The following is a 21,551-nucleotide window of genomic DNA, read 5'->3' as shown; positions in this document are numbered from 1 at the left end:
GTTTGTGTCTAGGTAATGGTAGTCTGCATTGCCTGGCTGGTGGCGTGCTCAGGTGGTGAGTGCTTTGATGCTGTATTATGCATGGCCTGCTGAAGGTTGTATGAGTTTGAGCTGGGGTCAAAAGCTCACTCTTTCTCTTGCTCGTGACCGTGGGCTGGAATTACCACCACTCAATTACACGCAACGCTCTGATCCCTCTCTCTCTCTCTCTCTCTCGCTCTAATATACCATCTGGAATACAATTGCATAATGTTCCAGGCTTTTGCAGCCAGGAACAGTGACATTCATCTCCTACCTAAATCCTATGTTACTGGCTTTTTATGTGCTATAGCATACAGCCCACCTGCCATCAAAATGTACAGTTCAGTAATGGCCAGGATACATTTCAGACCACATGCACTAAGATAAAAGCCTAGTCTGTAAATGAAAGTAAGTGTTTTTGTAATTGTTATTGTTAAGCAGATAACCCTGGGTTAAGTAGATGGTCCATAATGTGGACCTTTTACCAGGGGATGGGCGTAAGTAACCCTCTCTCTTCCCCTCTTACTCCCCTGTCTTAGACCATTTCACTCTATTCCCACTCTATTCCCTCCTCCCTCTCCTCCACCTCAGCCACCTCTCTCTTCCATGCCCTCTCAGTCGCCCACCCATCCCCTGCCAGGCCATCTGCCCCCCTCTGATACCCCACTGAGCTATGGACGCTCCAGCCATCAGCATAGGCCTACTTTAGTCTAGCAGGGCTTAGCGGACGGCGCAGACAGACCTGTGTAACATCTGGTCCGACTGCTGGACCTCCAGGGGCTGCGACTGACAGATAGCTAGACAGGTTCACAGGCTCACATATGTCTTAACCCGATGTGACAGAAGCCTACACACAATCTCCTTCAAGCCCTGAGGAAGGCCATATGGGCCTCACTGTATTGTCTTATTCTCTCTAATGGTAGCTAATTGAATTAGATGTGGTGGAAGTTGATTTTGAAACATTGTGATTTGGCAACGACGCTTCTTGTGGGCATTTTGGCCAAGTGCCATAGAAGTGTATGCATTGTACTGGATGAAATTGTAAATTCACTTGACAGAGCTGAATCAGTGTATGAGTCACTGATAACTTATTGACCTGCAACCAGATTTATTGAAGTCTGGTTTAGTTATTCGCTTACCAATCCATGCTCTGTGTGTGTCCGTGTGTACATGTGTGCATACAAATGTGTGCATCGTCCAGGAACCTTTAACCAGTGGGAACAATAGCTTCTGCAGTCCACTGTGTTCAGCCAAAAGCAGCTCGGTGACCAGCCTGCTAGGAGGCAATGAAAAGACTGTCCAGCACATGATGTCACCTCCCCGCGTCTCTCTGCTTACATCATGTCTTTTCCACACCGCATAGTAATCAGAGACCACCGTGAAGATTGGTTATTTAAACCTACAAAAGGCTCAATCTGTTCTTACAGCCAGTATGTCATTTGTAGACATATTGTGTTTTTTCAGGAAGTGTATAATTGCTGTGGTGACTGGCCTGCTTCTGGTCTTGAAGATGTACCGGGTTATTCTGAGCCTGGTTTGTTAGAAATGTGTTGGCATTTGGCACTCGCACAAAGAGCCATTGAGGAAGTCGGACCTGGGTTGAAATGGGTTACACAGTCCCCTCTCATTCCCAGCCAGGGAGAATGGTCAATTCAGCGATGGTAGGAATAGGCTAAATGCCAAAATAAGTCTGTAAAGCACATCAAATTCTACCCTGTGTCTTGGGAGTGTTTTGCTTTTGTAGTAGGACTGATATCTTGACCACCATTGGATTTGTTTGATTTGAGTGATGACATTTCGGTCCTGTCTTAAAGTAGCTAATGTGGAAGTTTATCTTGTGAGACACTTCTGATATAGCAGCATTAGCCATGCTAGCGCAGATCCCCAGTGGCATATATCACAGGGCTTGGTATAAATAAACAGACAGCGTAATAAATCATTCAGATTCAAGCTATGAGCCAGTTTGATTTACACTCGAACCAGAGAGGTTGTGTTTGAAACTTCAAAAAAAGCCTCATAGTTTAGAATAAGAATCTGTTATGTTGACAACTTGACTCTCAGTCTGTATAAGATGAGATGCCGAAAAACATGAAGTTCAATTCCTTTTCTGTTAATCAACAATGAGAATGTGACATAGTGAGTCCTATCATAGCTAGACTAGACTAGACTAGACTATCATAGCTCTGCATGATACTGGCTCTGTACGAACTGTTATGGCTGCACTTGTTCCAGGCATGACACACCATAGAGGAAGTGTGTGAGGCTTATTCAGCATTTCTGTCCTGACCTGGATCCAACCCCCTATGTCTCAGCGCTCACTGAGACAGATGAGCCATGAAAATTTCATACAGCTCCATTAGACAAGGCTGTTAGCTCAAATGAACAGAAACACGGTTAAATAAGTAACACACTCCAACGTCTAATTACTCATTCCATCCCATAAATGGCTTTGCTAAATAAACATAACCTATACATATAGAGTGGAATGACTATGATTTGATCCAGTGATGCGGCTGGATGCAATGGGAGCTCACTGACCATGAAAGTATCAATGAAACACATAACCTATACACGCAACTGTACGCCTACTGTGTTCTGCATTTGCATTTGTATGTTGCTGCTCATGCATTCTTATGTGTGTGAGGATGACAAAGAATTTCTCAGTCTGTAAGCAGCCTCCTGTATTCAAAGACATTTTAAAATAACTCCTTTTGTGCAAAGGGGACCACCAATGAATACGAAGTAGCTGGGCGAGGTGCAAAGCAAGGGGTAAAGTTTCCCTGTGTGCCCCGTCAGCGAGACGTCCAGAGGAAGACTGGGCTGGGTTGCCATGGAGCCAGATTGCCAGGGCAGGCTCAATGACTATTGTAGTAGAAGAAGAAGAAGAGGAGGAGGAGAGGGAGGAGAAGGAGGTGGAGGAGAGGGGAGAAGAGAAAGTAGACTGGCAGAAGCAAAGGGAGCTCAAAGCAAACTGGTGCCAGAAAAGAAAATACCATTCACTTTAACTCTTTCCTCCCCAGCATCCAGTCTAAATTTTGTGGAGAAGATACTGTGCATTGGATAAAATCAGATGCACTGAAATGTTTCTACTTGGGATTTAATCTGAATAGAATACTATTAGTGCTACACGTTGTTACTTGGATCATTTGATCAAATTACCTCAATAGCTTTACTTCTTTTAACTTGTGCTTTGCATGCACATTAGGCAGTCTATCAGCCTAACAAGTTGGCAGTTTTGGCCAACAGAGAGGGATTCTCCTCAGTACGTGCTGTTCTTCATGATTATCTGTGTGTGTGTGTGTGTGTTTGAGTGTGAGAGAGAGAGGCTCGTGGCCTGGCAGAGCCTCCAGGATACCTCTGATGAGCCCGGCTCTATGGTTGTGTTCTCTGTAGCAGTGCTTTGTTTACGGACAAAGCAGGTCGTTGTTTCCTATTTAATACAGAATCACATCACATAGGACCGTTAGGTTCGTTATGCAGAGCACAAGCACAAAAATGAGGACAGGCAAATGCATACAACCATATAGAAACATACACAGTTAGATACACAAGTGTGAACAGAAAGGAAGATACAATATCAGCTCACATGCATGAACAAACACAATATTTGAGTGTGGCCTCTGAAAGCTAGTGTTAGTTAATGATATTCTTGGAGTGAGTGTGTACACTGGTCCACCGGTGAAAACCACTGCTAAGTTTGCAGAACTGTCACAGCTCCCTGTGGGAAACTGACTGATTGTCCTTTTATTGATCTTTGTCTAACTGTCGGTCTCATTTTAACTCAAACTCTCATCACACTGGCCTCACTCTTCAGTGCTATTTATCACACACTTTATGTCAGGGTCACAGTTCACTTTTATTACCGCCTGTAAATTCAGTATGCCTTTCTTCTTTGTGCCACATATCAGCATAGACATTTTCTAACATTTTCTAGACATTTTAGAGCTATGAATCACTACTATGTAATAGTAGTTGCCAATTAAAGCCTTGTAACAAAAACACGTATGCTCATATTTTGGTTTCGGTTTTCTTCAGCCAACATAGCTGGAGTGCAAATATATATAAAAATATATTATAAATTACTCGAAATACACAACTTTTGTCCTTGTGTGTTTCTGTGTAGACAAGCTGTACATGGGCCCAGGCCAGCTATACCAGGACCTGCAGAACCTGATCCATGACCTCAGCCTGGTCAACCAGATCTCCAGCATGATCAGCAGCCTCAAAGGCAACTACCAGGTATGACTGCACTCAACACAAGGACTCAAATAAACTAAATTAAATTCATATCAGTTCAATTCTTTATAGTATCTTGAGGGAAATTTGGTTTGAAGACGGGTATTAAAATACTACTAATCCCCACATCATAATCCATACAGATAGACACCAGTTGATAATGCCAGAGAGGGCAAGAAGACGGAATCAGTGCAAATACAGTGCAAAATACACTAGAAGCAATATCAGTTTCATTTTTCAGTATTTTCAGTTTTTGTCTGGGAATGCGGTATTTTGGAATAGCTAAAATACTTTCTTGCAAGCCAAACAGAAGTGGACGTAGACAAACTTTCCTCCATGGTTCCCCAGGATTTTTGAAATCACATTCATCAAGTTTCACCTCAGGTTTCCATAAAGGCTCAGCAGTCTTGCAGGCATATCATGTTTGAGCAGTGGAATGTGCCAGCGTGGACTATTTGTCTTAGGGAGTCCCTCAAGTCTTGATTTGGGCTATCCTAGCCTGTCATATCAGCCTGTGGCCACACACACACACACACACACACAGGCCTGTCTGTGCAGCTGGGATGGATGTGTATTTTGCAGAGCACAGCATGAGTGTGTGAGGCTGTGTTTGTGCTGGGCTGGTAGGCCTGTCAGCAGCAGAGTGGGAAGCAGAGAGCAACAGAGAAGCTAACCGAGAGAAATGTGTCTCATAGACTGGACTGGAGGCAGGCAGGGAGACACTGATGGAGGGAAAGGGGGGAGGAGGGAGAGTGAACATTTCCTCCCCAAACTGAGTTTCAGAACCTAAATGGCTCTGATGTAGTATGTATTACTAATTATAAATAGATACACTAAAAGCTTTGACATGCTTCACTCTCACTTTTTCTCTATCTTGCTTCATACCTTTTGCAACCATGTACTTACATTTTTAAATATCAATATATCATTGTCAAATTAATAATGATGCCCTGGTATAATTACTGTAAACAAATGAGACCTTTTTGAGACAATTGGCAGCCTCTATCTCATGTCAGTGGTTTTGTTAGTACTAGTGTATCCCAATATTAAGATCACATTTCCCATAAACCTCATTGGTTCCTGTTGCAAAGAGGATGTTGCTTGAACAGCGCTCTCTTTCTGCTTTGTGCTGTAAAGAAATCTCCCTTTGTGCCTGAAAGCAATCCAGCAGATTTCCTGCCAAATCCCACCTGTTGGCACACAATGTAAAACGCAGTGTAGAGGCTGCCAGTCTTCTCAGTGACAGTCTCATACTTTAATTATACTAATGTCACAAAATTAATGTGGTAATGATTTATTGATGTTAAAGTAGCAACTTTATTGACCATATCTCTCCTTCTTTCTCCCATCATTATTCTCACTCTCCTCTTTTCAATTTTTTTCTCCCTTTGCTTTTTATGACTCTTTCTCCCTCTATTTCTCTCTTTCTTTCTCTCTCCATCCCTCCATCGCTCCTTTTATATATAGAATGTAAACCCCGCCGTGGCCCAGGACTGGGTGTCAGGTCTCCAGAGACTGATTCTAAAGAAGGAGGAGGAGATCAGGGCAGCTGACCGCTGTAGGATCCAACTCCAGCTGCCTGGCAAGCAGGACAAGTCTGTATTTTACACACACACACAAACACACACTCCTCTCTCTAGCTCTAATCGGTCTCTCACACAGAAACACAATCTTTTGACTCCTATATCATAACAATAACAGTTTAACAACCTCTGCTCTCAGTCCTTACCCCCCACCGTCGTGTTTATCCAAGGTTTGCCTTTATCCCCTTTTACCTTGCTTTCCCCTCTCGTCCTCCCATCCTGCCCCGGCCCCCACTGCCTCAGGAGCCAGTATTAAAGTACATTTAGATAAACAAGTTTCTCCACCAGCCCTAATCTGAGGCATGAATCACAGGGGAGAAAATGAACCGTTCTCTCCCGCTCATGTGCATCAGTGTTTGTTACCCAAGGCTAGATGCTGCAGCTGTTACTCACACAAGTGCCTGTGACACACACGCAAACACACATACGCACCATTATAGTCTGCACATGGGTCCCCCAAGGGTGCACCTTGAACTTATTTTCTCACATTCTCTCTCACTGTAACCATATCTTATTCTCTGCCCCCGACTCTCTGTCTTCCTCTCGCTCGCTTGCTCGCTCTCTCTCTCTCTCTCTCCCTCACTCCATCCCTCATCCCCGCCATACTTAGCTGGTCAGATTATCCACGGGTATGTTTGGAAACACAGCTGTGCCTCTCTCATTCCTCTCCTGATCCCTCCATCGCAAAACACAACAACAACACTTCTCACCATCAGCGAGTTAGTGGAGAGATGCTTTTCAGAAACCTCACACCCCACACACACACACACACACACACACACAATGTCTCGTCTAAATAAGCCGCTGCTAGCAGTGATAATTGTCACTGACTTCCATTACATCATTGTCACAGTCTGTCTCTTCAGTCAGTATTGAATGGACAGGCTCACGTTCCTCCTCAGCTGTGATTCAGCCCAGACAGAGCCTTTTTTCATTCCACAGTATTGGGTATCTAACAAGATGCTAATCAGTAGACTGTTGTGTATTCGATGGCATTCAAACATTAACACGGCTGCTTAGAGAGCTGGTATTAAAATGAATTCAGTTGCTATGGTTGCCAAAGCATCGACAGATTTTGCAGCAAAGCGTGCTTGTGCGTTACTCATTCAATGCAAATGTGTTAAGACACCTCTGAATATTTTGGATCACAAATACTTTCCCTGACATCATATCCAGGCTAGTTCATAAACTGCAAAGATCCTGCAGTGTGGATAGTTTCTTAAAGGAAAAATACAACATAAAATATTTTACTAGTGTTAAAAAACAGCTATTCCTGGGTCCATTTTGTTGTTTGGTGTATTTTTTTTATTCCCATGGATAACAGGCCAGACATGGACAACAATCTAAAACATCTACATCTACGATCTAAAACAACAGGCTTTGATGTCAGTCCTCAGAATCAAAGAGCAAGAGCTTCTTTCTAGAGCCGCCATTTTGCACCAACATTCAACAGTCATACAGGGAAAAATCCATCGTAGAAGAGGAAGAGATACAAATGTTTCCACCGACAGTAGCCTCAAAAGACCAGAATGTAATGCAGCCACAAGACATCTTGTGTTTTGAGTACTGTTACTATGCTTATGCTATATCTATCGCTGTTGCTCTCTCCTTCTACACATACTGGATGCAACAAGCTTGTTGGGGGTTGTCGAAATGCATTCTTGGAAAAGTAGGAAATCACTAACTGAAGTAGAAGTAGATGAGGCAGGTATACCAAAAAAGTAAATTACAACACTTCATCAATAAAAAAAAAACTCCTGGAATGCATTGGTCATCACAGATTGATGATATATAACAGTGTAAGAATATTCGAGGGTGGAATTTTCCTTAACTTTCTCAACATTAGTGTTTTTGTTTTGTCCTCTGTCGGCAGGTCGGGCAAACCCACGTACTTCAGTGCAGTGTTCAACACCTTCAGCCCAGCCATCAAACAGTCGTGGATCAGTAACTTGCAGATGGCCAAGCTGGCTCTAGGTACAATACATCTAGCTGGCCACAGACTTCTGTTGTCTAACTTGCACAACTGTTTTTCCATTTCCACTGTGTGTGCATGGGTTTATGCGTGACCCCCCTTTTCTGTGTTGATTTATTGACAGCTCCAACACCATAGGCTAGTTGTTCAGGCTAGCTACAAATTATGACCAAACCCAATGAGACGGCAAAAGCTGTACCACATTTTGTATAATAGTAACACAAGTTCCTCATATGTTCTTGATACAGTAGCCTTCTGTAGATGAAGATACAGACTGGGATAGGGTTAGTTAAACTGTGTTAACTGAGCTAATTCTGCCATGCGGCCAATTAGATAATTGTCATGGAAATGTGATAGTATAATACAACTACTAGTGTAATACAAAAATTAACCACTGTTTACATTTCCCAGTATCTGTAGAGGTTTACAGTAATATTGTATATTCTATTGGAATTTATTAAACATGAATAATGAAATGATAAATAAAATATTTCACTACATTAGACAAGCTCCCTATTACATTTCCACAACATGTAGATCCCCAACTTACAACGTTACCAGTTGTTATGTCACTACACTGAATCTTTAGTTGTCTGTTTAGATTGCCACGATGTTGTGGAGATGCAATTAAGTTAACAGAGAATGAGTCTGTGTCTCATACAGAGGGAGAGACCCTTGATGTCTCAGCCCAATCGCTATTCCTGGCTGAAACTTTCAAAGCAGCTCTGTTTGTTGCTTTTCCTACTGTGGTTTTTGCTTCTACAGCAGTGGTTATTTAATTTGTTTACCAAGGAAATTTTGTTTTGAGAAATGTTCATGCCAATTACCAAGTGGCATCAAATAAATGATTTGTTTGAATTTCTGAGAAACATTAATCTCATGTTTGGATCTGTCCCATAGTGAATATCATTATTGGAGGTTTACATTTTGAGCTCTGTGGTCTCAGTGTCAAAACTCCAAAACCTAAAGCGTAAATTGTTGAATCAAGTGTTATTTGTGTGTGTTTGTGTATCAGAGGAGGACAACACGCAGGGCTGGTTCTTTGCGGAGGATGACGGCAATCAGATCAAGAAGCAGAAGCACCCTCTCCTGCTCGGCCAAATGCCTGTGGTCATGTCGAAACTACAGGAGTTCAAGGTTGGACCTCTTCCTTTCCTCCACCTCCCTTAGCCACAGCTTTCTTGAGGAGTGTACTTTCTCTTTCACTCTCTTTTTCTGTGTTTCTCTTCCTGTTTCTTTGTCTCTGTGGGTCTGTTATTTTATCTGTCAGAGACTAAACCCTTTCATATTTCAAAGATCTGTAATTGTCTAGCACAGTTTAAAAAAAGAAAAAAAAAAAGCCTGTGCTTAAAGTTTGTACAGTACAGGCCGGTTAGCTCAGTTGGTTAGAGCGTGGTGCTAATAACGCCAAGGTCGCGGGTTCGATCCCCGTACTGGCCACAGAGCTTTTAGAGGAAGGATTGGATCACTCTATGTTCAAAGTACTAGTAACCACATCGCTGTACTCTCGCACCAATTGTGTTACAGTGATAGAGGGGATGTATTGAGATGCTATTACATGGTTTGCTGCTGATGGGAAATGTCGCAGTAGTTCAGCTGCAGACACCCTTCTGCACTGACAAACAAGGAAACAAGACGACCAAAGTCAACAATTGACAATGTTTTTGTGGTTGCAGAAAACTGATTTCTTGAGTAGCTTGGTCTCTGAAAACACGGTTAAACACCATTAGATTATGCTTGTCAGTGGACTAGGCTAAGGCTGTGAATTTGTGCTAGTTCATATCAGCTGTCTGAGTCTGCCTATTCCTGTGTGTGTGTGTCTGTCTCTTTCTCATGCTCTCAGTATGTAATTCTATCTCCCAGACACCACCCTCTGAGTACAGCTCATAGGGCCGGTTAGCTCAGTTGGTTAGAGCGTGGTGCTAATAACGCCAAGGTCGCGGGTTCGATCCCCGTACTGGCCACAGACCTTTTAGAGGTAGACTTGGATTTGGTACCATCCCATAGTGCTCAGTGGTATCCTTGGGTATGTGTAAGATAAGTTGCTTTGGGTTTGAGCAATGTTGTTAAACACTAGATGGAATGCAGTCTCTGTCTGCCTGTCCATGTGTCTACCTCTCAGCCTCTCACTCATTCTGTCTGTCAGTAATTTTACCTCCCAGTATCCTCACTTTCCCCTGTGAGCCAGAGGCTCTGCATTTCACACCTGTCAGCACTGACCAGCAAAATAGAAAAACAAAGGCTGGGATCAAAGGGCAAAGCTCAGTTGGTTAGTGTGGTGCTAATGAAGCCAAGGTTGGGGGTTAAATCCTCATATGGGCCACTGAGGTTTTATGTTGACACTCAGTGAGCAGAATTAGAAACATCTATTTCATTTACTCAGTGAATTCCTAAATGGTGACTCTATGCAAATACCAATCTGGTCTCTCAAGCTCTATTCTTTCCCTTTATCACCCTCCCTTACTTCCTCCTTTTCTGTGTCAGGTGGAGTGTGCTGTCCACAACCCGGAGCCCCACATCAACACAGAGAGCACAGCAGACACTCCTGTCCTGGGCCACGGCTGCGTCTGGGTGAGACACTTTCCCTGCATCCCCTGCACCAGTAGTGCTGTAATAGCTTACCTCTCAACCATTACACAAATGAAGAGTTTACACCATACTATTTCAACTGCCATTGAAAGGTTAATCACAAGAATGTGCTAAAGTCTAAATTTGTTGTAAATATGTTCTACATTTTTATAGTTAGGTCAGCTATAAAAAACAGTGTGTGGTTTTCTGCCACTCAGAGTGAGAACTAAATGAATAATTCAGTAGCAAGTCACTCATTTATGGGCCTGAACTCTGGAGTCCAAGTATTTTGACGAGATCAATCAGTTAAGTGTGTTGAGTGGCTTTCTCTCAGGTGTCTGTTTACAAATGGTCATTAAACATCTAGAGTTTTGGAGCAGACACTATTTAAGCTTTACCACTTTTCTATCAATGGCTCTCACTGTTAACTGTGGCAGAGGGCAGTTTTTGACTAACTCTATGAACTGTTAGCAATGCTGTGTAGCGTTTGCTGTGTATTTATTATATTGTCTCATTTCCCTTTGAGAGAGATGACCAGGGTTTAAAAGTTACTATGGTCCATGTCTATTGGTAGAATAATTATTTCATCACTTCAGGCTTTCTTCATGCTCCAGAATAAACAGTGACCATCACAGCCATGGTAATCACTGCCAACACAATGTTTTTGGATATTAGGGAAAACCTTGGAACTGTTAGACATATAAACAATACTCCAACTTGGTATTTTAATGGTGAGCTAATATATACATTGGTCCCTCTACATGGAGCAGGCTGTTAAACTGAAAGAGGAGAATTTAAAATAATGAGACATCAATTGTGTTTAACCCAACCGCTTAGCAGTGCTTAAATCTTGGGTCTGTTCATGGATTTGTGCTTTTTAATGGGCCTATTCTGACCTTAATTTTATATGCACTTGATATTTTAATTTTGCACTGTTGAAGGATTTTTGTGTTTCAGTGGTGAGTGATGATGATTTTCATTGATTGTATACACTTACTTATTGGGAGACTTCAATCCTATAGGTTTATGTTGTTAGTGCTGTTTGCTTTTCTTTTTTTATACAGCTGCTTTCTTGGCCATGTATCTCTTCAAAAAGATCCTTAATCTCAACTATTTAATATAATAATAACTACACAATTAAATAAATGATTTAAAAAAGAGTCCTTAAAACTGTAAGCTTTCCATATTTCTGTTCAGGTGGCAAGCTGCACCAACCAGATGGGCCAGATAGCCATCGTGGCCATGCAGAGCTCCAGCCCTAAGGTGACTGAGTGTTTCAATGTGGAGTCCCGTATCCTCTGCATGGCCTACGTCCCCACAGAGCAGCCCCAGGAGAACGGCGAGACGGCCCCCGAAAACAACCACGCGCCCCCAGGGAAGGCCAGTGACACTCCCACTGTCTGTCTGGGCATGGAGGAGGGCAGGTACTGATAGTACTGATAGATAGTGCCCACAATGGAGTGTCTGCAGGTCCTGAAGAAGTCTAAAAATGTCTTGAATTATCTAAACTCAAGGCATCAGAAGGTCTTAAATACAGTTAAATAATACATTTTAAGTCTTAAAGGAAATCCACCCTAAAACACTTTAACACTGTTAACAAAACAGCTATTAGCAATGCACCTTGCATTTCTTGGTCCATTTTGTTGTTTCATGGTGATTTTTTTCTTATTCCCTTGATCAAAAGTAGGCGACATGACATCATGTCAAGATATTCTAGTGCAGCTAGAATGGCGTTTGATAGCAGAACATTTTTCAGCTATCTATAACATCAACCGTAAATGTCAGGTTTTGGTGTCAGTCCCTCAGAATCAAAGAGCGAGGGCTTCTTTCTAGACTCACCATTTTGCACTTAGTTCAATCATACAGAGAGAAATACACCGTGGCGAATTTTCTTGAAGTTGTGGAAAGGCATTCTGGGAAACATAGGAAATCACTAACTGATGTAGAAGTAGACAAGGTAGTTTGAGGGAAAGTGGGTACACCAAAAAAGTGAATTAGAACACTTCATCATAGTTGTTTTCATTTATTGAAATTACAAAATAGGTCATACATTTTATTGTTATTGGCATTAAAGAGGTATTAAAAAGTCTTGAATTTAACTTGATAAAACTTGCAGACATCCTGCACAATGTCAAATGATGCACACTATTGTGTATGCTGTCCCACATTCACAAAATAATGAAAAACATTTAAGTCAATGATAATTGATTTTTTCTCCCTGTATCTCCACCACCAAATTCTTATCTGCAGCATGCAGATAGGAGTGTGTATCAGACTATCTCTCTTAGGTGCTAATCTCATCTCCTCCTCTGCTTAGTATCATAGTGTATAAGAGCAGCCAGCGGTCGAAGAAAGTACGTCTGCAGCACTTCTTCACCCCGGACAAGTCCACCGTCACCAGCCTGGTCTACAAGAAACACTGTCTGTACGCCGGCCTGGTCAGTGGCTCTGTGGCTGTCTACTCCAGAACACAAGGTGTGTGTGTGTGTGTGTGCGTGAGTGAGTGGGAGGAGGGGAGGGACTTTGACACACTGAATTTGTGTGTCTCTTCTGTTATATTCTCAAAGGTCTGCTTTTGTAGTGTTTGTTGATACTGTTAAAGGGCTATAATTAGGGGAATTACAGAGGTTAGATCACTGTTATTGCGCAAAACAGAAATGCATTCACCGAGAGAAGCAGATTTTGTTTTAAATCGGTCTAGGCGAACATTGTTTACTTTAAGTGGCATGTCTTGTCTGTCCTAGCTCTGACCTTGTGTGAACTTAACAAAAGCTGGAGTGTGCATGAATGAAAAGGGTGATTCTTACAGAGGTTGTTGGTTTGGGGTCCATCTGCCCATCGGCCCACTTCCTGGGGGTTTTCTCCGACTGAGTCACTAGGTAGCCGTTAGCGTGTGAGTCAGAGGATAGCTCCGTAGCTCGGGGTCAGAGGCCTCTTCTACTGTGTGTTGAGGTTCTGTTTCAGCCAGCTCGGTTGTCTGGGAGAAGCCAGTCTGTTAGCGCTGACCTATTTAATGTCCTCCCTCCCAGACGAGCGCAGGCACATTGGAGGAAAGGATCGGGGCTGCACTCTTCCCACAGTCTGTTTTCACTTTCTGTTTTGTTCCATCTCTTACTGGCTTTCATAGCAGTGCAAACAGAGGGTCTCTGCTCATTTCTTTCTCTCCCTCCCTCTCTCTCTCTCTCTCTCTCTTTCTCTCTCTCTCTAGCTCTCTTTTGCCGTCTTTCTCTTTCGGTCTCTGTCAACCTTTTTCTTTCTGTGACAACATGGGTGAAGATAGGTGCGTCTTTAGTAAAATGGATAAACATAATCCTTGCAGTTCTTGTCTGTCAAATATGGGTAGGGTATGAATATGCTGCGATTGCCAGAACCTTGTTTTCTTAATCTCAGTCACACATATTCATGAGTCTTCAATAACTAAAATGAGACTTATGGCCTCTCCTTAAAGCTTTGCTACTCTGTCAAGTCCACACGTGTTCCCATGTTTGTGTGTGTGTGTGTGTGTGTGTGTGTGTGTGTGTGTGTGTGTGAGAGAGAGAGAGAGAGAAAGAGGTCGAAAGAGAGACAGAAAGAAAGACAGACAGAGAGAATATGGATGACAGTGGCCTGGGGAGAAACAAAGAAGGGAAACTATTCTCGCTCCTCCCTCAGCCAAGGTACATTTTGCCTGCAAGAGACTTGTGCAACTGTTCAGGAATGTTTGTTCCACCTTTACTGAAAGAATATGGCCATTCTTTCCACCTTGTTTTTCCCCTGAAGCTGCACACGTCACTTCTTTTTCCCCTTCGTTCTCCACTCACAGATTATTAGACACTGAGTATAGGCCTTTGGTGTATAACTGAATGCTACAACAGTTTCTGTAGCTGCTTCTCATCATCTATCACCATTGGTATGTTAAATGAATTCACAGAAGGAAATCCTGATCCTAGATGCTCTTTTATGCAGTGTGATTTGCATAATTCTTTCCTATCAACAGCTCTGTCACTGCCTCTTAACTTGCGCTTGATGCTGAAATGATGACTCATCCAGCAGAGCTTGGTAGGGAAAGTCTTCCCTGCATCCCTGTCGTAATGCTCCTCCAGTACTTTGTCACAGTGACTGGCCTGTTCTCTATTAGCATTTAAAGTAGACTCCCGATTTATATTACAAAGGAGAAAGCAGAGCAAACTAGAAGAAATTATATCGCCTCATGTTCTTCGATATGAAACTGTCAGCTGACTGTGAATAGTGATAAGCCATTAAAAGACAATTGAACACTACAGCAATCTTGCACTGTCTGTAATCCCAAAGCTAGGCTGTATCTGTTTGGGGTGTGGGTGTGTGTTTGTGTCCTTGTGCCAACTTGTGCCTGCTTTCAGTAACACTAGCCTTCAGCAGCGAGTTATCCTGCATGGTCATGCCGCTCTGCAGTAGACGTAGCCTGTCTGAACGCAGCCAATCAGCCTCATTCTGCCATGCTTGTTATTTCCTTTGTGAGTGACTGTGCGAGAGATGGAGAGAGAGAGGCAATGGTTCGGCAAAGGTCGCATGTCGTAGCCAGACAGTCAGAACATAAAACATCGCCATTGTCCTATTCTCCCGTTCTCTATTGTGCATCCAGTTTTTCCTGTTGTACATGATTGTCTTTCTTGCTGTGTTGACCCAATGAGAAAAATGATTAGCTTGTCCTTGTTTCATCAGTATGTCTTTCACTGTCTGGTGTATATGCTGCTGTATTGTACACACACACACACACACACACACACATACGTCATTATGATAAGTTTGTTGGAGATGACATTGATATGAAGGAATGCTACAGTTTAAGAAGTGAGAGAGCCAGGCAGACTCGCTCCAGCAGAGATGACTTACGTAATATTGGCACAAAATAACAGTCGCACTGCTGCTCGCTGCTGTTGGCTGCAAGTTGGCTCTCCTGTCATTTCTTTATTTCTGTCTTTCTCTCTACCCCTCCTTTTCTCTTTCTTTCTCTCTGACACGCACAGACGTTCAAATGCACACAAATACACTGTGATTATTACAATAATATACACAGAGCATAGCTGGAATGCTAATCCCACCTAGCCCCCTGAGTGAGAGATTACCCTTACTTCCCCGGTCATTACTGTACCTCTGAAAGAGCCTCTCCTTTCCCTGCATGGCACCTCTCCCTTCAATAGCCGCCTTTGTGCCTTCTCTTAAACAAACACTATTGGTGAGGCCTCATTCACTTCCTGGCCTAGATTAGCGAGGGGAATGTGGTATCTGGAGGAAATGAGCTTCATATTCAGCGCTGGGCCTGTCTAGCTCCATGGTAGGGTGGTAACTCTGCAGAGGGCAGGGATTGATTCCCACTGGGGCTTCCCATACAAGAAAAGCTGTGCAGTGCGCTCACTGGATTAAAGTGTCTGTTGGTTTGATTATGCTGTTACCAGCTTGCTCAAGGACTATTTACATGAAACTTTCAATCCGCCCACCCAAAATTCACTAAATTGAACTCTAGTGTTGAAAGGCCTTTCCTTATACTAATATGCACATTCCTGTCCTGGTGTGCAAGATTTATCAACTGCACAATGTTTTTTTTTTTTATATCCACCAACCTACATTTCTTCCCATTTTATGATAATAGCAGTTGAATTCTAAACAGAGTGAATTAAATGTTGCAGAAATGTGTTGATATTTATAAAGTCACCAGCAATGGGTATTTTAGTGCTAGAGAGCTGGCACTGTGGGTGCCCGGGCACTTGTAGAACAGAGTGTGTAGGAGGTGTGTGTGGGATACAGCTCAGCTATGACTAATGCCTCTCAGCCCATCTATATTCATAGTGAAGCCTGTGAAACCATCAATGGCCACTCCACCAGTATTAGCAGAGTTATAAATGCAGATGGCATTTACAGAGAGGCTGAGTGTCTATTAAAGTGTACTGTCCCTGTAGAAACTGTCCTCTAACTAATGTATGCAAAATAGCTATTACGAGGTTGTATACCTGTTGTATACTGTTCATTTAGAGAGAGATGTACAGTAGTATTATATGTAAGAGATGTAGTATTATTTGGTATCTTGTAGAAGATTGATTTGTGTTGTAGCCTAAAGTTGCATCATATGCACATTTACTCAAGCTTAGATTTTTTGTATATAAATATTACACATTTAGTTTAATAGTTATTATTTAAATGCCATAAGATTATGAGTTGTGTACAGTCCAATACTGAACTGTCCATGTTGTATGTGGTGTTGCAGACGGTTCGTGGAGCAGTGACAGGCCCAAGGTGCTGAAGCTGGGAGTCCTCCCAGTCAAGGCCATGCTGGCTGTAGAGGAGCACGTCTGGGCCTCATCAGGGGGGCAGGTCTTCATCATCAGCACCCACACACACTCTGTGGAGGTATGTAGCCTAGCTCTCATACTGTTTACCCTGCTAGTACACACCAAGTTCAATAGTTCAATATTGATGTGTGTGTGTTGCCCCTGGTGTATCTCTGCTGACTGTTATCTGTTTATCTGGCCCAGTCTGTCTGTGTGAATCACACAGGAAATGAGCTAGTGAAAGCAACGATGATAAAGTTAATCGTCCCTATATCTGCTTCCCACGTTCATGGGAAAATCTGGACTGCTCTAAAGAACGGCTCAGACTAGATTTTCACCAAAGCACATGGTTGCATCTGCAAAAAGCATTTAGTCAAATCCTCATCAGAACAAAAAAACGGAGTGCGTTTTTCCTCTCATACACTCGACAGATGAATTTACAATATCAAGCTTTATGACCCGTTGATTATTTGAGTTAATCTTTTACTGTAACTAAGACGACCCTCTGTTCATAACTCATCCCGGTTTCCTTTGAGGTTGCAGAGGCGTGGGAGGAGTAGCGTTCACAACACACTCTGAGCATAGTAGACGTCTCTGTAGAATCCATTATGATGATAGGATAGTGTACCATCCCACACCATGGAGCTACTCTCTCGCCCAGCTACTAGCATCAGGCCTGCTCTACACTTAAAGACACAGTGCTGTATAGGGCAGCGGTAAGAATTGTAAAAGGAGAGAGGTACAGTATATTAAGAGAAAGTGTTATATGGCGAGAGCTCATTTCTGTACCTACTTCTGTTACTGGGTGATGGTGTACTGGAATCAAGAGCATGGGCTACAATGATAATGTTATTGATGATTTTGATATTTGAGATATTGGACAGTGATCTCCCTCACATCTCCCTCACATTTATATTTTTGTTATTTAGCTCTTTTTCAGAGCGACTTACAGTAATGCAACAGTAGAAAAAGCTTCAGTTCCGAGATCACCAACATTTCTGGCAACCAATAGTAAGGATCACGGTGCCCTGACAGTATTCCTGTGACCACAGAATGATAATATGAGAGAGGGGTGCTAGGAAAAGAAATAAGAGAAATAAGAGCTAAGGACATAGTTAGAAAGGGTTACTGTTTTTCATTTACTTCAAGATAAGAGCACGTTGGAGTGAGTAGAGGATGATATGCAAGAGTGGATATGATTCAGTGGGGAGAGGGAGACATGAGGTACTTCTTGAAAAGATAAATATTCAGCCTGTGACAAAAGATGGGGAGTGACTCAGTCTGCCAGTAGGGAACCAGGAGGGAGAGGAGTCGAGTCTGGGTTGAGCGATAACCAGGTGGACTCAGAGGAGAGAGAGAGAGAGAGAGAGAGCCAAGTGGCTGGTAGTGCCTTTTTGAGTGTGGATCCATTTGAAGCGGTTTTGTTTCCCAACATCGAGCTAATGTAAAGAATGAATAGCACATATACTTAACTACTCTACTTGTCTGATGTCTACTAATTCTGTTTGGCCCTAATCACTCTGCTGTCCTCACCTCATGCCACTGACCTTGGCATGGTCACTAATAGTATTAAAGGGCCTCTAGCAGGCGAGGGGGGTCTCTCTCTCTCTCTTTACCCCCTCTTCCCTTCCCTTGGCTCCCTCTTTCCACATCCCGGGGTTTGGATGGTATTCCCTGTCTGGTCTGGTCTGGTTGAGGGACTGGAAGCACCTGCCGTGGGTCCAGGAATAGTAACGTTCCTATTCCCCTCTGACATGCACTGCCCGATAATCTGGTTAGCTTCATTAAGCTCATTATCGACCACCTGCCTGTGTATGTCTCTCTCTCTCTCTCTCTCTCTCTCTCTCTCTCTCTCTCACTCCCTGAGGGCTTACTAACAGTCCTGAGTGGTGACTGTACTGTAGGTGAAAGAGAGGACAGAGGGAATGAGAGAGACTGAGAGGGTGAGAGCAATTCAAAGAAATTGCATGCTTAAAAAAATAGACAAGGAAAATGTAGGTTAAGAGGGAACACACACAGAAAGAGTGAAAAAGAATGCAAAACGCCACGTGTAAGTTTTCATCTTGTGTCCCGCTCGTCCACCACCACCTTTTATCCCTACCCTGCTCTGAGACACTCGTGAATGGACTCTCCTTGGCCAAATACAACTCCACCTACACTTAAAGTGATGTGTGAAGAGATTATGTAACTGCTGGTGATGGAGTAAGGCCAGCGTACTGGGCTCAGAACAGACAGCATTAAAAATTACACTATCCAGCTATCTGAAACTTACTGTTCCTACTCACACCAGTAAAAGCTGGGGAAATCATCTGGGGCTAAACAGGGTATCTTGATATGTCCTTGGCTTTTCTAATGTTGATTCAATTTAAGATGAACAAATCAAAGCTTATCAAACAGTGGTAAATACTGATTTCCCTGTTATTCCTGTTTTGACTACACTTGACAAGTCCATTCTGTTCAGCAATATTCAAATCACCCCTGAATAAACATATTTTGTACATTTGGCTAAAAAAGCACAATTACGTCTTGCACTGTGTTACCTACTGTGGGAGTGTAACTCTTCATTTTGTTGGCAAAGCACAAACCAGGCTCCCAGACATAACAGCCAGTGACAATGCATGGGCTGCCATAGTCTAAACAGACTGGGTCAATCGTGAGCTCAGACTGAGCTCAGTGTGAAGCTACTGTACACACAGCCAACACAGGACAGTCCCGATTTGGTGCCACGCTCACCCTGTAGCCACTGGGAAGTTTAGCCTGGGTATAAACCTGTTATTGATGTAGTGGAAGTGTGTGTAGCTTGTGCAAAGTCTGCTGTAGTCCTTTGCATAGTGGCTATATCTGTAAGTCAGTGCCCAGATTTTGCATATCTGCAAACTTATGCAGAGATATACAGAGAAATGTGCTCTGATGCAATTAGAGAGAAGTGGTGGTATGCACTGTATTTGGGGTGTTTCTTGTAAAAGTACATGGAAAATAATAAGGTTGTCTGCAGGTCCTGGAAAAAGTCTTAAAATGTATTATATTATCTAAACTCAATGCTTCAAAAGGTTTTGAATACAGTTAAATAAAGCATTTTCTTCACGTCTTAAATTGTTAAAGTCTTGAATCTTAGGTCTTAAAAATGTTGCAGCTTCTTCTTGATGTGCTGAAATCGTCCCAGTCACACAGACCTATATTCTCATAGTTGTCATTTTCAGTCCAACTGGCATTGAAAAAGTCTTTAGAAGTCTTAAATTTAACTTGGTGAAACCTGAACACACTAAATAAAGGCAATTCTGCCTCTGACATGAAAGACTTTCACTTGTCTCAATCAGGTAAGAGCTAACTTGTTGTGAATGTGCAGTAGCTAACGTCCACCTCCTCTCTCCCTGCCCCGTCTCCCCCCTCCAGAGGCAGCTGGAGGCCCACCAGGAGGAGGGCATGGTGGTGTCCCACATGGTGGTGGCTGGGGTGGGCACCTGGATCGCCTTCAGCTCCGGCTCCACGCTGCGCCTCTTCCACACCGAGACCCTGGAGCACCTGCAGGACATTAACATTGCCACGCCCGTCCACAACATACTGGCCGGTAAGACTGGGAATCAGTTTTGGTACGATGAATAGTTCAGTGCCTCATATATGTAATTTCTGGGCTGACAAAATGTCAAGACAACACTTTAAAACCTGCACATGATATTCTATGGTATATTCTTTTGAGTTCCTAATTCCTAAACCTAAACACATATCGGGTGTTCAGAGGTGGTCCTCACCTTGTGGAGGTCCATGGTCAGCGTCCACCCTTGTGTTTATTAATTCATTTATAGTGATGCTGTGGTCTCGCCACCTTAAACCACTTCCCAAACCACCATCTCTCTGTTCTCTTTCCCTGCCCTTGAGTGTCACTCAGTAATGTGATCCGTATGTCTGACTGAGACTGAAACCTTTTAGAGAGTTGACTGTTTGACAGAGAACAGCAAAGCACAGTTGTTCTCTCTTTTGATATTCAATCTTCTGATCATCTAGTCAAATATACTTATTCAAATGCAGCCCCCCCATTCGTGGCCTGTGACGCAGCTCACATGACCTCATGTTTTCAAAGGGCTGTCTAACTCTGTGCCTGTCTGTAATTAGCTGACATCAGTGTAGGTGCTCATCCAGTGTGCTCTTGTTATGGCAGGTTTGTCATGTTCTCATCCTCTTTCAAAGGTTTCTTAGTCTAAACAAAGACCCAGGAACCTCTCATCTTGTCTCTATTCATAGTGTTGCGTAGTTTGATTCGCCATGGAATAAAAACTTCTGACCTCACCAAGTCACCATGCTCGATTTTAAGGTAACCTTATGCATGGGAACATACTGTCTAAAAGGAAAAATCCACCCTAAAACACTTGAACACTGTATAAAAATAGCTATTGTTGATGTACCTTGCATTCTGGGGTCCCTTTTGTTGTTTGATGGGGTGTTTTCTTATCCCCCTGGTTACGGCGTCACATCACATGGAGATATTTCCAGTGCAACTACAATGGAGATTAATAGCAGAAAATTTGTCAACAACCCACTGTAAAACATCAACGGTAGATGTCAGGTTTTTGTCTCAGTCCCTCAGAAACAAAGAGCGAGGGCTTCTTTCTGACTCACCAACATTCAACAGTCATACAGGGAGAAATCCATCATAGAAGAGGCAGATACCAATTTCTCCACTGAGAGTAGCCTCAATAGACCAGAATGCAATGCAGCCACAAGACATGTGTTTTGAGTAAGGGGCACGACTCTCACTTTTTTGTGACTGGAATGCGCGGTCTCTTGCTGTTACTATGCTTTTGTTATCACTGTTGCTGTTGCTCTCTCCACCTACACATACTGAATGCAACACGTTCAGGCAGTTCTCTGGGGGTTGTAGAAAGGCATTCT

At 42.9% G+C, this 21,551-nt stretch overlaps 1 protein-coding gene and 2 non-coding genes across 5 annotated transcripts in view; all 3 read left to right on the top strand.

Moving 5' to 3' along the window:
* Positions 1–21,551, top strand: part of arhgef10 (Rho guanine nucleotide exchange factor (GEF) 10) — a 55,434-nt gene that overhangs the window by 26,422 nt on the left and 7,461 nt on the right. For all 3 annotated transcript variants that reach the window (XM_078289547.1, XM_078289545.1, XM_078289546.1), the window contains 9 exons: positions 4,145–4,260; positions 5,725–5,852; positions 7,714–7,814; positions 8,828–8,949; positions 10,297–10,383; positions 11,578–11,804; positions 12,698–12,855; positions 16,601–16,743; positions 20,058–20,232. In XM_078289547.1, the coding sequence (XP_078145673.1) occupies positions 4,145–4,260; positions 5,725–5,852; positions 7,714–7,814; positions 8,828–8,949; positions 10,297–10,383; positions 11,578–11,804; positions 12,698–12,855; positions 16,601–16,743; positions 20,058–20,232 (1,257 nt within the window). The remainder of the gene's footprint in view (positions 1–4,144; positions 4,261–5,724; positions 5,853–7,713; positions 7,815–8,827; positions 8,950–10,296; positions 10,384–11,577; positions 11,805–12,697; positions 12,856–16,600; positions 16,744–20,057; positions 20,233–21,551) is intronic.
* trnai-aau (transfer RNA isoleucine (anticodon AAU)) lies at positions 9,179–9,252 on the top strand. The gene has a single exon. It is a non-coding gene; the product is annotated as a tRNA-Ile (tRNA).
* Positions 9,703–9,776, top strand: trnai-aau (transfer RNA isoleucine (anticodon AAU)). Its single transcript has one exon. It is a non-coding gene; the product is annotated as a tRNA-Ile (tRNA).

This window comes from Centroberyx gerrardi, chromosome 17 (assembly GCF_048128805.1).
Source record: "Centroberyx gerrardi isolate f3 chromosome 17, fCenGer3.hap1.cur.20231027, whole genome shotgun sequence".
In the NCBI taxonomy this organism is placed as follows: Eukaryota; Metazoa; Chordata; class Actinopteri; order Beryciformes; family Berycidae; genus Centroberyx; species Centroberyx gerrardi.
The sequence above is the reverse complement of the archived record's forward strand: the minus strand, read 5'-3'. Positions and strand labels throughout refer to the sequence as shown.